The sequence below is a fragment of the Ischnura elegans genome, chromosome 3 (assembly GCF_921293095.1).
Source record: "Ischnura elegans chromosome 3, ioIscEleg1.1, whole genome shotgun sequence".
Classification (NCBI taxonomy): domain Eukaryota; kingdom Metazoa; phylum Arthropoda; class Insecta; order Odonata; family Coenagrionidae; genus Ischnura; species Ischnura elegans.
In genome coordinates, this window is record NC_060248.1 from 6,666,047 (window position 1) to 6,681,684 (window position 15,638).

The following is a 15,638-nucleotide window of genomic DNA, read 5'->3' on the forward strand; positions in this document are numbered from 1 at the left end:
AAAGCTTCATCTTCAGTTACATCAACCTGCGTAGCTTCATAAAGAATATTTTTAAATTGTTCGTTAAGTGGGTGAAATAAAAAACTTTTATCGGAGAGCAACCTGAAAGATAACAACATTTTCAATTTTTCCAGAAATTACGGAGGGGGGAAGGCAGGGGGGAACGGCCGACACCCCCAAACAAGTCTATTCCTTCCTTTTGTACGTCCTCAGTGGCGCCGACTCCATGGGGCTTGAGGGGGCCTGAGCCCCCCCCAAAAATTCGTTATGGGGGTGAAGAAAAAACGTGTAAGGCTTTTCGATTATCCCCGGAGTGTCAAGTTATCGAGAATCGAGTTTTCAGGTTTCTAATGTTGATCAGATGGCATCTAAAATGCTTTAAAACTCACTCTTTATAAATTTTCCCGGGAAAGGCCCCCGGATAGGGCCCCCCAATATTTTTTATAAGTCGGCACCCCTGTACGTCCTTCTCAATCTGTTCCAGGTTTTCGTAGGACTTTTCTTAAAGTTATCCCTCCTTTGATTATATCTCGTAGTTAATATGCTTTACATGGCATGGCCTATCCCATCAACGGTTCCCTCTCTAACGCATGGCGATTCACGGTTCCCTATCTTCCCCTATTCCTCTAAGTGCGCCTCTTTGTTACCCACCCTTTACCGTCCGTTGGGCCTTTGAGCCTCCAACGTCATGCTTTTCTCGAGGGCTTCCATTCTTTTCTCATCTGCTTTCCCATTGGTCCACGTTTCTTGTTCTTCGAGTGCCACTTCCCACACGAATTTTTCGACAATCTGTTTCCTTGTCTCCTGTGGCGCCGACTCCATGGGGCCCGAGCCCCTTCAAAAATTCGTTAAGGGGGTGAGGAATAAATGTGTCAGGCTTGTCGATTTTCCCCGGAGTGTCCAGATATCGAGATTCGAGTTATCAGGGTTCTAATGTTGATCATATGACTCTTCTAAAATGCTTAAAAACTTAAAACTCACAACTTGTAAAATTTCCCGGGGCAAGATCCCCGGTTAGGGCCCCCCAAATATTTTTTGTAAGTCCGCATCCCTGCTTGTTTCCAGTTTCATGCCTTTGTGACTGAGTGGCGGCCTTTTTGTCACTGAATGCCGTCCATGGGTTTCGGAAAATCGTCAAAGGAATGGCGAGATGCCGAGTGCGATATCGATAGATCGATGCATACTCCTTGAGTTCGGCTGCCTTGCAACGCACTCTTGTGTTGGGTGATGCATGTACTAAAGGATGTCGTGAATGCTGACGTGGCACTTCCTGAGTGGAGGGTGAATGCTTCCGGGCTTCGATCTTGGAAACAAACCGCAGGTGCGTTGCAGGCATCGCATTGCGTTCCCAGCATCCCAAATTCTTCATTAGGAGTCATGCGGAGATTACTCTGGAACACCAGCATAATGAGTCATGCTAAACGTGTGAAATTTAAAACATCTATGTATCGCTGAAAACCGTGTCGTGACTGTGGTCTTCGGATGCTAATGCAAACACTCTTAAGGGGTCGGTTGGTTCAAGGGCGTACCCAGGGGGGGCATGCCATGGTCTAGGGGTGGGTAAGCCAAGTTGTGACATTAGTTTATGAGATTATTTCCTTGAAAAAATAGTTTTATTCCCTTGCTGGGTAAGCCCATGCCTTGGTTGACTTCAGTCGGATGCCGCTGGACTTGAATGTGGCTTCTACTAAACTATTAAACAATAGAATGTTGATACCCAATCCCAAAGTGAAGCAAATAAATCTGGCCGTTGTGAAAAGGACCATGCCTAGAATTGCACTGCATGTTAAAATGCATGGGGATTGCACACATCAATTTGGACGAGACTGCAACTTGTAAAATTAATCACTTGCATCCAAGACGACGGCATTGTCAAATTGAAATACTCTATCCTATCATTCGAATGCTGCATGTTTTTGGCTCTAAAATGGACGGCGTGCAATCCATGTTTTGAGATGCAATAGGAGGTTAAATTATTCGATTCTGATTGTTGAAGCCCAATGGTATCCAAGCTCAGGGGCGCAGCTAGGAATTAAGGCTAGGGGGGGTTTCAGGCGCAACTAATAATGGGGTGTCTGGGGGAATGGCATAGCAGCCAGGGTAAGCGGGAGGTGCGAGGGCCCTCCGCCGGAAAAAATTAAGATAAATGGGTCAAAATGGTGAGTTTTACAGCCTTCTGAGGGATATTTAATTAATCCGTACACTATTCTATAAGTAATATTAATCTAAATAAATAAAATAGATTAAACTTAAAAAATTGTCAGAGCTCTGAGCGCTGCGCCACTGTCCAAACTCAATATTTAAATTTTTGAAAAAAGGTATTTGACCTGTCTCTAATCAAACCACCAACTTTCAAACTTATATGTAGTAGAGGGAGTGAGACAGGGTAAATATGGAGAGAGGGATACATTTGATGAACAAGGAAGGGAATTGGATGGAGCTGCTAATTGGCTGAAATTAATTTTATAAATTTATCCCCAAAAGCCAACTAAAACAGGAATTATACGTGTAGTATCTCCAAAATCTGTTTTTTGTTTTGCTAAGATTAAGACACACACGTACTCCTCCATCTTGATAGTTGCCAAGCCAATCAAAAAACCAGTTTTGGAGAATTAAATACCTGTTTGAATGGGCTTTAGGACATAGACGTCAATATTTCATCAAGTAGGAATCTCTATCCCACAAGATATTAGTCACTGCATGTGTGGCTTTGCTCAAAATGAATCACCACAGGTACTCTTCAAATACAAACGTCTTAGGTTAACTACTCAATACTTCCATGTTTTCTCTTACATCTAAGAAAAGATAGAAAAAGTAATTTTAAAATTTTTGGCATTTATTATCTTCTTAAATTACAAAATTGATGTCAATGCATAAAACAGTAATGATAAAAAGTCCCATTTTTGTTTTAGTTATAACTGCATTACAGCAGGTGAAAGGCTCAAGATGTTTTGCAGTAGTATTACTTTCAAGTGTACGCCAACAATCGATGCTGCATTGCAAGCATGGAACATAAATTGATGCTATTAGTCAAAAAACCGATCAGAGAAATGAGTTCAGCCCAGAAAGAGCCAAGGCAGGGATAATTTCAGCTAGAAGTCATGAAAACCAATTAAATGAATTCATTGTCTTGAGCTTTACCAACACAACATTGGTGCAGAGACAATATCTTCCAATTAGTAAATCTTCGGGTGTAGCCTGAGATGGTGAAACCAATGCATAGTCTACTTCAAACATCATTACGACAAACTCCTCCAAAGAATTCCAACAGAGAAAATTTGATAATTAGAAGCAGGCCTCTTTCTCAGATATTCTGTGACTCAGCAAGACTAAAATCCCCACAGAGAAATACATAACTACATGCGGGATTCCATGGTAACATCGACAAGTCATAAACGCAAGGCAACCAACCACTTTAACATCTGTTAATATATAGAAATGGGGTCCTCCACTCCAACTTAAAATCACAATTCAATGAGAAAATTTGCAGATATAACAAAAAAAATAATATACAAGATAAAATAATAGCCCCTCATTCAGCCACTCTCTCCTAAGTTTAAAATAAATAATAGGGAAAATTGCCGCCCACTTCTCAGCCTTGGTTGCCGAGATGAAAAAAAGCACATGTGAAAAAGACATTTCATTTTTTCCTTGCTTTACCTCAAGCAGTGGACGTCATGGGTCAATGGGCTTTTATTTTGGTTATCACAAGAGCATGATAACCTCAGTCACCAAGGAAACCACCATCTCTCTCAAATAGTTGCATGTATATTATCTTAAGCATGCCCAATGTTAGCTTTAGCAAATCCTTTTGCAACAAAAGAACCACAGTAAACGACTCCATCCAGCAGAGAGCATGTGACATCATGGTGCTCAGATCTTGATCCCCATACGCGTGGCTCAGGAAAAAGAAATGGCCAGGGAGAGGAAGTGAATTATTGTAAAGGGCGTACACGCAGCCATTCTGTCTGATGGGAGACTTTCCTGACTCATTGAGTATATACCACAGAATTACAGCTGCCATGATTCACTAGTAATTAATACCATTCCTTTCTCTTCTTTAATACTTTGAAGATGGTCGTCCAAATCGAAAAACATCATTGAAATTATTCTGCCATGCAATTATACATACACAATTTGCATTACAGTCTAATTCACAGGTCATCATCCGAGAGGTTTTTCTCACAATGTAAATTGCACTGGGATTTCTGACTTTCATTAAGCCCTCATACATGCTGTCTACATTCCCTGAAGCCAATTCACAAGAATGATGGGCACAAGTTGCCACTTCCTGTACATTCACTCTGTTATTGTTTTTCTACGCTATTGGAACACAGGAATCTTACAATCACAGTAACAGCATTCCCATGTCTACCAATAAGTAGGCATCGTACATTAAACTCCACCAGAAACAGGGCATGCTCCAACATGAATTGGGCAAACAGTGATGGAATTGCATGAGCTGAACAATATCTCATTCCAAATTCCTCTCACATAAATATGGAACAAGATATCCTATGCCTTCACAATGAATAGCCATCTCTACTGCAATATTTATTATAGTAAGATTTCATAGTAAATGATATTGGCTGCTCATTATTGCAAAGTAAAAATCAGACATTCAACTGAAGAAAAGTACAGAATGAAAATATAATTCCAGGCATACAACATTCCTAGATCATACCTGAATTTGTTGATTACAGTAATACATCTTCAAAATCTTTAAATAAATAAAATAAATAGGTTTTAAGCAATAATAATGTTAATAATACATAGGATATGAATGTTCTCTCAAAAGAGGTCTTGTAGGTCCTTCTTAGCTGGAAGAACTCTGAATACTATACATATGACCTCTTTGTTTACCAGAGGAGAATTATCAAGACATGTACCACAGAAAATTGTGATAAACACCTACTACAATCATGTAATCAAACAGCACAATCCTGTCAAGATTAGGATATCATTGCCACCAGGGATGATAGGCATTCTCTCCTCTTGCACCCCAAAATGGCGTTAAAATGGCACTTCTGTCATGACTTAGGATCAATTACACTCTCTCAAAAACATAATAAATTCGACTGATCAATTAGGTTAGGGCATCAACTCCCAGTGAGTATGGGCACACAGAAAGGAATAACCTGAGTGCACACTGCACGGAGAATAGCATACGTAAATGGATATAGAGCTAGTTATACCCCTGAATCGTAGTTGGCTTACCAGAAAGCCCTCTGCCACACCAACATCGTGATGGCATGCAGTGGTGACATCACCTAACATCTAGAGCCGTGACGTTCTTTGGATTGGATTGTCCACGGACAGTGGGAATTCCATGAGAGCCGTTTGACCATTAAAGACAGGGAAAATAAATTCAAATCCCACACATGTCCCTGTCACCAGGCATACTAATTTATTGTAATCATTGAAATGAATTGTAGCTATTTCAAAGCAAAACATGGATAACTATCAAATTGCTCTCATGGAATGACTATGCACTTGATTCAAAGAATGTCACAGAAAAACTTTAAGCCACTGTCAGCAACAGAACGGCCAGTAAGCCACCTACAATTCAGCAGCAGAGCTAGACATTTCACGCCACACTATTTACCTAGCAGTGAGAACTCTGTTATTTGTTTCTCCGTGGTGTGGGTGAGACGGGGGAGATTTGCATCCGCTTTTGATATGGGCAAATGCATTGCACCATGGCCTATAGCAGGCCCCACGCATCGATGTGGAAACTAGAGTTCATCAGGGAAAGTGTGGATATTGTGCAAGTGGTCTCCGTAGTCAGTGGCCTCACTGCCCACAAAGATGTCGTGGTGATCCAAGACCTCTGGGAAGGATAACAGGTCGTCATGGTCATCGTCAGATGATGCAAACAGATGACTCACCTCTTCTTCAGCAATCTCCCTGGAAAACACAGATGTACGCTGGTTGAAGGCCAACGAGGAGCAGACGATAGGGTTGCTAGCTCAGACCCAAAATCACATCTGATCAAAATAAAATCGGTAGATGGAAGGGAGAGATACGGCGAAACAGAAGAATAACCTTCCCCATTCAGCCATTCTCTCTTTCTTCACTTGACATTAACGCATTCCCTGCCATGGATTTTTAGACAAATTCACCCACTCCACCCGAGAGTTTTTCTACCTCCTTTCAATTTAATATTTGTATCCTTATCATTTGAGGGAATACAGACAAGTCTATAGACCTAATAATTATTAGTTTAGAGAAGTCTATAGACTTTTGGTTATGATGGCCAACTCAGCGTGGCATGGCTGCTTTTGGGAGCTATGTTCATCCCACACAGTGTCGGTCATTATTTCATGCTCTGGCGTTGCGACGTTTTTCCATTGGACCATTGCCAATCTTTTACATGTATGCTGTTTACCAATCAATTTGAAATCCTCCTAGGCAGCAGAGTGGGGCTTGATAAACAAAAAGGCAAGTCAACGTCGCTGAATCAGGTGGATTTTCTACGTAAAAGAAACAGCTGGAATGCATTACATTGTCTCTCACTTTGAAAACATCACCGCTCAGCTGTTTCAAATTGCAGGCTAATCGTATTGATAGTAAGAGTTATACATATTGTCCCAGGACTTTGCATTGTAAAATATGGACAAGTCACCACAAAATACCGTATTTATCTGAATATAGTCCCTACTTTTTTTCCAAAATGCCTATGGTAAAAGTAAAAGGGGGGAACCCATTTTTTGTTATTTTTCCCGAAACTCAAGCGTTCAAATTAGGGGGGGACTATATTCGGAGAAATACGGTATACATCATCATTAGTCAACAATCCTAAGACTGGTTTGACGTAGCTCTCCATTTCTCTCTCCTATCCACTAACCTTTTCAAAGCTACATATTTCTTCTCTTTTACATCCTTTAACCCATTCAAAATCAAACTTTTACGTGTTAGATAAATTCCTCCAGAAACCGATTTGCACTATAATAGCTTTTGTTCAACAGAAAGGGTTTCAGATTAGACAATAAATTTTCCCTCAAAGGAAATTTTTTAAAGCTTGGAAGCAGAGCATTTTAAACCTTGGTAGTCATGTGGAATGGGCTCTGATTATACATTGCATTAGAGTGACATTACATATGCACATCCCAACTATGGTGGGTGGTATGTCCATGCACTTGAGCATTGGCAGTAAGGTCTTTTATATTACACTGACATGTCTTTGTACTTGGTTTCTTCAAGTGAGAAGTACGATGTGATGATTGTGATGCGAAAATGATAATCATATGTAGTCTCTTACATGCAAGGGGCTACAAAAACGGATAATTTAGTAGATCTATCAAAGTAAACCCTGCGATCATTCAAGAACAATTGTAGGGCTAGCCTGGTAATTTTTATGCAGCTATTGTTTACAACACCCTTTTCAACATGATAGCTGATTGATGAAACAAACCGTTGTGAAACACAAAAAGTAATGTGCCGATTTGCAAATTAACGAGTTAACAAGCTTTGCAATGTAATCAACTTATCTGGGATGCAAAGGCAGGTGCTAGGGCATTACTGGAAATAAAACAGCAGACGAAGTGGCCAGTAAGGCAACTCTAACGCCAACACGCCACGAACCATTTGAGCCAGTCTGTCAATTGGGATGACCACGAACAGAAAGTGAGACTTCATCCAACACTCAAGGAAACATCATGGGGCCTACGACAAGCTAGACTCTTTATTGGAGGGCCATCTCTAGGACATGCGAGGAGGCATCTCCTAATGAAAAGAAGTCAACTTTGAATTTGGAGGGCCTGCTCACTGGACACTGTCAAGCAATGAGATATATCGATGGCTAAGTTCTAACACCATGTATCTCAAAAATAGCAACTTTTCAGGAGAGCTAAAAAACTATTAATTTCTTTTACCTGTACACTGAAATTAAAAACCAAAAGTTCATAAAACTGTAAAAGAAGCATTTATTTGCAAAAAAAAGAGTTGGTTGTTGCTTGTATTTTATTTTTTAATGTTATTACACTTTGTTTAAGATACCTATTTCAAACCAGCCGAATTTGAGATACGTGTTGTTAGAACTTAGCCATCCATACGCACCTCCACGGCATCTCTGACTCAGCCAGTTGCAGACGCACGTTTGAAGACGAAACAACAACCCATATGCTGCGTGGAAGTCCTGCAATTGAGAGGACTCGTGTAAAGGCACCAAGGCTCACCTTCTATGGAGCCCAAGGATACTTGAGGTACACCTACTTGGGACCTGCCGGCCTCTGGCCAAAACATCAGTCTCTAAGCGTGATCATTGATTCTTCATGGCTGGCAAAATGGGCCCAATTAGGTCAGTGTGCCCAGGTAGTGCACCTACATTACTCTATATTCAAGCCTAAATTCTAATTGTTCTCAGCTCCAAGGAACTTACTCATTGCTGGGCACCATCCACGCAATAATCTCGCTGCTGTCCAGGGATCCATCCCTGTCTTTGTCAAAGTCGTGGTCAAACTTGTCCTTCTCCGCAATCAGCCACTCTCGGTCCTTCTGTCTGGTGCTGCCCTCTGTGCCCACAAATTCCTGCAACACATGCAACAGTCAGCACTCAAAGACAGGCACTCCACAACAAGAGCGCAAGAGAATCCATCGGCCAACAAGAGGCAAGCCTAAAGATACCAACCGCTCAATCCGTGTTCACTGGTGATCTCCCGTAAAACTTATGGTATAATGAAGTAGACCCCAATCACCATTAGCCAACGTCTCAAATTTGAAGATATGACCCCAGAAGATTCTCAGATGCAATGTCATTATGTATATCTAGATGGAGAAAATGGGAGTTGTCTCACCTGGAAGCTGATTCGCCCATCGTTATCTGTGTCCTTCTCCCTCAGCGTTTGCTGCAGGATTATGGGCCACATTTCAGGGTGCTCCTCTGGGTGCGAGAAGTAAGGGTACTCCGAGGCATCCAGGACACCGTCCTTATTCAAGTCAGCTGCGTCAAACAGCACCTTATCGTCCTTCATCAGCTGTAATGAAACATTAGGGAATAAAATGCCATGGCTTAATAATACAGGTACAACATAATGGCAAGGAGGGAGAGAGAAATTAGTGAAGAGAAAAGTTGGTAAAATTAAAAAACTTTTATTCGAAAACCTCATTTAAGGTTACCAATTATTTTCAAGTTTTCCAGAATTTATGGGGGGAGTGACCCCACTTCCCCCCCTCCTATATTCGCCTCCAGATCATGCCATCAGTCACTATTTAATTTTAGTTCAACTATTTGTACAGCACTTTGGATGAAAATGAGTACAGCAGTAAGGACATCAGGAAGGAAATTGCATCAGTCAAGGAATCAGTTCGTGAATATGAAAGAGCTGATGAGAGGATAGTAATCGAGGATTATAAAGAGGCTAGTGAAGTATCTGATCTGGGGCCATATTCTGTATCTCCAAAACGATCGTTGTGGCACCGCTTAGTCAGGTGGGACGTCACACCAATTTCCGGTAAGCAGTGGTGCAATAGGGTAGTTTCCTTCATCAAAGAAAACGAAAGGCATTGATTGCGATTCGTTACCCACCATTAGTGTATTCATAATACACAAATTATTTGGTTTTTGAAATACCGGTTTAGACGAATGGCAAGGGTCAAATTTTATCCTCATTTGAAAAAGGCCAGATTGGCGCCCATGCGATTCCACTCCGCATGACGTCACAGGGACCTAGTTTCTACACGAGAGGATAGGAGTTATGCATCGTCTGAGGTTACCAATGCAAGCATGAGGCACAGAGCTCAGGGAAACATGTCTTAATAATCACCTATTAAAACTGGCTAATGTCGGAAAGTTTTCTTCGTTTGATAAGGTATTAATAAACCTTTTTTAAGCCAAGCGCTACCGTTCAGCAAGGTACTCAGCTATCCGCTAGCATCCTGCGACGTATCAGAGCTAAGCCTCGCCTCAAGGTCACCTACCAAGCGGGAGGGGGAACCAGAAATACGACGTACGGAGATATTTCCCGACATTCATACTTAAGCGTCGCGTTTTCGCGCGCTTGAAAATTTTCACTTTTCATTTAATCGCGAAAAATAGATGTTGTCATTTAAAAATCTAAAAGCGCGAAATACGTACTCCAGGAGTAATAATCTTTCGATTAAGGCAATAAAAAAATAATAGGAAACCACCCTATTCTGTACAAACCTGGTCGGTGTGGCACCAACGTGAAAACGGGAGATCGCCGTACGGCCACTGACTAATGGGCTTCATGAATTTGCCCGTTCGTGGTATACTTTTTATTTTGCTTTCCTCTCAACAACACTTCATGCACCCCGTCATTCACTTTTTGAGTATTGCTGTGCTACATTTCTTCGACTTCTGAATTTAGTGGATTTTTACAATTTAACCTCTTGGACTACCCCCAAGGAAATGTCATCGACCTATAAACCCAAGGACTAACCAAACAAATGTCAATTGATTCTCAAAAAAGCAAAAATACACGTTTTTTAACGAAAGGTATGCAAAAAATATTTGTGACACTAGCAAACTCCACAGTTTCCTGATACTGCCCCACATAGTAAACATGAATCCAGATGTGAATAAGTGACAACTTTGGCAAGGGCTATACAAAATAGACTTATGCCTTTCGTATCAAAAATGCATTTCTCCTCACGTTTCTTCAAAACATCGCAACCGACCCATCCAACAATGGTAAATGATTTGTGAAACAATACCATAATCTTCCATTGATAACATTTAGACAGAACTTACTTAATGACAACTATATTATAAAGGTATGAATAAATAGCAATATCCGGTACCAATATTTAACAAAGAAAATACAATCTCAAGGATAATGAAGAAATGCATTCCAACACCAACTATTTATCTCCATCACATGCAAAATATAATTCGATACATTGTTTACTACATATATTGCTTCCTTCGCTTCTGTAAGCAGAGCTCTACTACCACACGTTATATATAAGCAATGCTAACAAATTATACTGCATCAATTATCTTACTCTAAATCACAACTTCCTAAATATAAAGATAAATACAACGACAACCAACTGCATACCAACTGCTTCCATCCTCGGAACTTTTTTTGGGAATTGAGCATTTACAGTCTTCACTTGTTTCCACAATTCTTTCATTGGAGGAGACATGTCACATCACTTCTTACTCAGGGTATATTCCGCTTTTCCCTGTTTGGGAAGGAGGGGGAACCGTACCGACTAGTTTATATCCTGACGACAGTACAGAAACTGTGGGAGAGCCATCATCGGTAGGGAAACCGTTGTTGGTATCGAATGATGTCCCGTAGGTGGGCTCGAAATGGAAACCAATCGGTGTGGTACCAACGAAATACAGAATACAGCCCATGGAGTGCAGTGCTTAACGATGTGGATAAGTGGATACTTATTAAGGAGGATAAGAAAATAGTGCACGTTTTCTCGGTATGAAGAACAATGGAGAAGGTGAAGTGGATGGAGAGGAGGAGGAAGGACGAAGTGCTGGACATGGTGGGTGAGGAGAGGCAGCTTCTAAATGAGATACGGAGGGGACAGAGATTTTGGATCGAGGGGGTACTGATGCAGGAGGGGACGTTGAAAACAGTGTTGGAGAGAAGAATGTAGGGGAAGCGATGGAGAGGAAGGAAGAGCATAGGCTATTTTAAGATAGTATGAAAAGGTCTTATTGTAAACTGAAAAGTGAGCTCTGATCTGGGGGCTGGGTCGCCAAACATGCAAAACGCTCAAAGTATACCTCCGTTGACTGGTCAAATAGCTCAATGATGATGATTTTATTTTACTAATATCACACCGACCATTCCATTTAGGAGGGGGCCAAAATATTGGGCACATAAGAGGCAGTGATGAGGCTGACCCACTTGCCTTCTCATCCTCGACATCCATGTCCTTGAGCTTCATGATGGTGTTGCCGAGCTCGTCAACGTCATCCTCGTCAGAGCGGTCAGGGCCATAAGAGTCGGCCACATGCTCCACCCAAGACACCTTCCCATCCTCATTCTCATCAGCGTCCTCCATCCTTTCCTTGGCCTCCTCGTCTGAGAGCATTCTACGAGGAGACATGATTGGCAAAGGCAACTATTAAATGCCCACTCACACCCAGTAACAATCATGAAACACCATCATGTATGGATTGCAGAAAAGCATGGCGGAAGATCTTCAATTTGTTCAGATGACAGGCAAGGGCCAGGCCACGTTGACATACCCGTTCCCATAAGATCACCAGAACTGTGCAATGCTGGGCCAATAATCGTCACATAATATTTACCTTCTTCAATTTAGAAGAAATATTTTTGGCTCACGGCAAAGAAATGAATCCCTTGTAGAGCAATGGAGGGAGTAGCTAGGGTTAGAAGGGAGGGCTGTCACTCTCAGGAAATAAATAAAGGGTGCAATAAAGATAAGAAGAATGGGCTGGGAGAGCAAGTGACAAGAAGAAAGGGTCAAATGCACAAACATGCAGTTCTATATTTCAGTTGTCAAAGCACATGTGCAATGGGTGTTCCGCGCAGCTGAAGGGCAAAAGTAATAGCCATCACCTCAACAATGGACTATGACAATGAAGAAGGAGACAGCTGGAACACAATGTCAAAAGTAGATGAGACGAGGGTAACAAAAAAGAAGGGACAGATAAGGGTATTAGTATAATGATTCACTCTGATTTCTTACAGAAAAATCCACCAGTATGTACCAGGAAAGAAAGAACAGGTCTTTGGCACCATAGAGAAGTAGTACCTTTGCTATTCAGGATGAATTTATAATAATAATAATACATAATAATTTTATTCACCGAACTGGCAACATACTTTGCATGGTCTCGTCACACAAGAAAATCAAAGTGAAGAGATAAATTACAGCATAATAATAATACAAATTACATAAATTCATTTAAATAGTCACTCATATCATAATAGGCTTTACTTGCTAAAAACTTGCGTAATTTAACCTTGAATAGGGAAGGGGGACAACTTTTAAATTCAGACAGAAGTTTATTAAAAATAATGGATGGAGTGTGCTCAGGTCCTTTGAGAGCTAGAGATAGATGGTGACTTTTGAGGTGAACGTCACATTTTGAGCGAGTGTGGTAGTCATGCCATTAATGATTCCTTGGAAAATGCTCAGGATGCATTTAAACATTGCATGGCACAGTTCAAGATAAAAATGGAAGGAAGTGTTAATATTTTTAGGTCCAAAAAGATCGGTTTACCAGGAGTCCTCTCAGGCACTTGAACCATAGCTTTCAATGCTTGCTTTTTTTCAATGAATTGATTCTTTAAACTGTAGCTTGAGAGCCCCTGGACAATGTACCTCTAATAATACAAAAATTTATCCAATGACATTGAGAGAATCGGGTGAATGATTAATGTCAAAGCTAATATGTATACAGGGGATATGACCCTGTTAAGGGTTCCAATCAGAGGAAGAATTTTGAAATGACAAATTGTAAATGTGTACTTAAATAAAACATATTGTTTTTTCTCATCAACTGCCAACTTTCTTAAATATTTTAAGCTGCAATGCATAATGTTTGTGAGTAATCAATGAGAGCCACTAAAATTTATCCCAAAATAGTTATACGTATAAATATTAAAAAGAATGATATTCATTTTAATATTAGTATAAGCACTGTGGCAGAAATACCAGTGGAAGTAATATCTACTGACATTTGTTTCCTCTGAACTTTCTTTAATTATATGTAGGAAGTTGTTAATTTATTTTAAACTGGGGTTTCTACCCATTCTATAAATCATTTAGATCATCTATTATGTATCATGTGTAATCACTTAGATTATCATGTATATTAATCTAAACCATATATCTATTCTAATGTTTTAAGTCGGTTTTCTGTCATTTCAATGGCAGTAAAATAAATGAAAGAATTTATCATACAAGTAAAGACCTTTGAATTACAAATAAATTTTCACTGACAGGGAAAATTAAAGGCAGAATTGACATATCAATATTTTAAATGCACTCTGAATACTACGGATCCTTAAAAACCCGTTATTAACACTGCACAGAAGGGTACACTGGGGCTTGTCATTCAACAGTTAGTTCTGGTCAGCACTAGGCCGATGCTGCGATGACTAGGGGGGGGAGGGGGGGGGGGAGGGGGGGGGGGAGGAGGGAGCAACCAAAAGGAATATGGCAGCATGTCCTTGAGGCCCTTGAGGTCAACCATTGAATGGTACAACCACTACATGGAAGAGACGCCATTCAGAAGAGCAAGGGTAATGGCCAACAACAAATCTCAGCAACTCTTATTCAATTATTAAAAATTACTTAAATTATTAAAAAATCTATTTAACAATAGGACTTCCGAACCATTCTTTAGACACGCTTTAGAACAAAAATTAATTGAAAGAGTAAGCTTATTGGGAAGAGGGAAAAAGGGCGCTAATATGGATGTAGGTATACATGAAAGGTATACATGAAAGTACGCCTGTAATCATTTGGTATCATTTTCCAGAAGATGGGGTACCGGCAAAACTAGAAAAGCTTTTTAAGAGCGTAACATTACCGGTGAGGTGAAGCTTTGCAAAAACCAAACCAATAACTAACCTGAATGACCGGAGAATCCAAGCTTTGAGCTCCTTGCGACTGATATTTTCGTCACCATCAAGGTCCATTTTCTTTAATAAAACAGCCAGTCGTTTTTTCGCCTCTTCGGGCGGAAGCTGATCAAATTCTTCAGCTTCTTTCACACTTCCTAATGTCAGGATAGTTGAATGAATATTTCATTAGCAATATATTTAAGCCATAGCTTTCTGAATTAGAACACAAGGGGATGGTTAAATCGAAAATGAGACAGGACTCTGGGTCGTTTCATAATAACTCAAAACACACTCAGTATACATTTGTGACCAGTGATCTCACCCAAAATCGCCTCGTGATCGAATTCTACATGGTGCTCTCCATCTACTATATGATTATGATCCCTCGGGCTGTATCCTCCATCCTCTTCCCTTTCACGTCCACTGTGCATATGAGTTGAGGCAGGAGACGACTCACAAACATTATCGAATACAAGAATAGCCAAAAACAACCACACAGATAATTCTTTCCACATGACTGCAATTTTTGTGCAGTTAGAAGATAGGATATCGTTAATTATTATACAAATAAAGGGATTAACAAGAATGAATCCTAAATAGAAACAAGGCTATGTTGCTCTATCGGTTATCTGCAGATATCTAACAAAAGTTCATACGATGATACGAAATAGCTAAAAAATTGCTGAGTACCGCTCTATTGCTCAAGCGACTGAGCTAATGGGTTTAAACTACATACACAGCAGAAAAACAAAGCGCCATGATTGCAAAAACAATAGCCTGGTATTTATGGTGTCGACAGCTTCCAACTCTGAGCGCTACGGTCGGCATTACGGGAATTTCGTGTCGTTCATGTTTTGTCATGTCGGCAATTTCGTCTGTGGTCAGCGGTAAATTATAAACAAGGTTTATATTTCATGATTGAGATTTTCCATTGAATTGTCATGCCTGAAAATTTTGAAAATGGATCACAGAATGCACCTTACAAGGCAGAGGAAATTGAGGAGGAGCATAAGAGACTCTTGCAACAAGAAGTTAGTGTCAGAAGTGCATAGTTACTAGAATCGCGAACGCCTATTTGCCTCAAAAACCGTATTTTTTGCTATGCCAATT

The 15,638-nt window shown here is 40.4% G+C and overlaps 2 protein-coding genes across 4 annotated transcripts in view; one reads left to right on the forward strand and one right to left on the reverse strand.

Annotated features, from left to right (window-relative positions):
• Positions 1 to 2,815: 2,815 nt before the first annotated feature.
• LOC124155393 (reticulocalbin-2) lies at positions 2,816 to 15,300 on the reverse strand. 2 transcript variants are annotated; one of them, XM_046529171.1, is made up of 6 exons: positions 14,851 to 15,300; positions 14,536 to 14,683; positions 11,839 to 12,022; positions 8,796 to 8,975; positions 8,381 to 8,529; positions 2,816 to 5,907 (listed from the first exon to the last, which is right to left on the reverse strand). In XM_046529171.1, exons 1-6 carry the CDS (start codon positions 15,041 to 15,043, stop codon positions 5,736 to 5,738), a joined length of 1,026 nt encoding a protein of 341 aa, XP_046385127.1. In that variant the 5' UTR covers positions 15,044 to 15,300; the 3' UTR covers positions 2,816 to 5,735. The 2 variants fall into 2 exon arrangements, with proteins under 2 accessions (XP_046385127.1, XP_046385129.1); XM_046529173.1 differs by lacking the exon at positions 2,816 to 5,907 and adding an exon at positions 7,992 to 8,137.
• A 64-nt stretch (positions 15,301 to 15,364) lies between these two features.
• LOC124155392 (conserved oligomeric Golgi complex subunit 4) overlaps positions 15,365 to 15,638 on the forward strand; it is a 50,867-nt gene continuing 50,593 nt past the window's right edge. For both annotated transcript variants that reach the window (XR_006864180.1, XM_046529170.1), the window contains exon 1: positions 15,365 to 15,559. Coding sequence is in view for 1 of the 2 variants with exons in the window: in XM_046529170.1 (XP_046385126.1) it covers positions 15,470 to 15,559 (90 nt within the window). In the remaining variant the exon portion in view is untranslated. The remainder of the gene's footprint in view (positions 15,560 to 15,638) is intronic.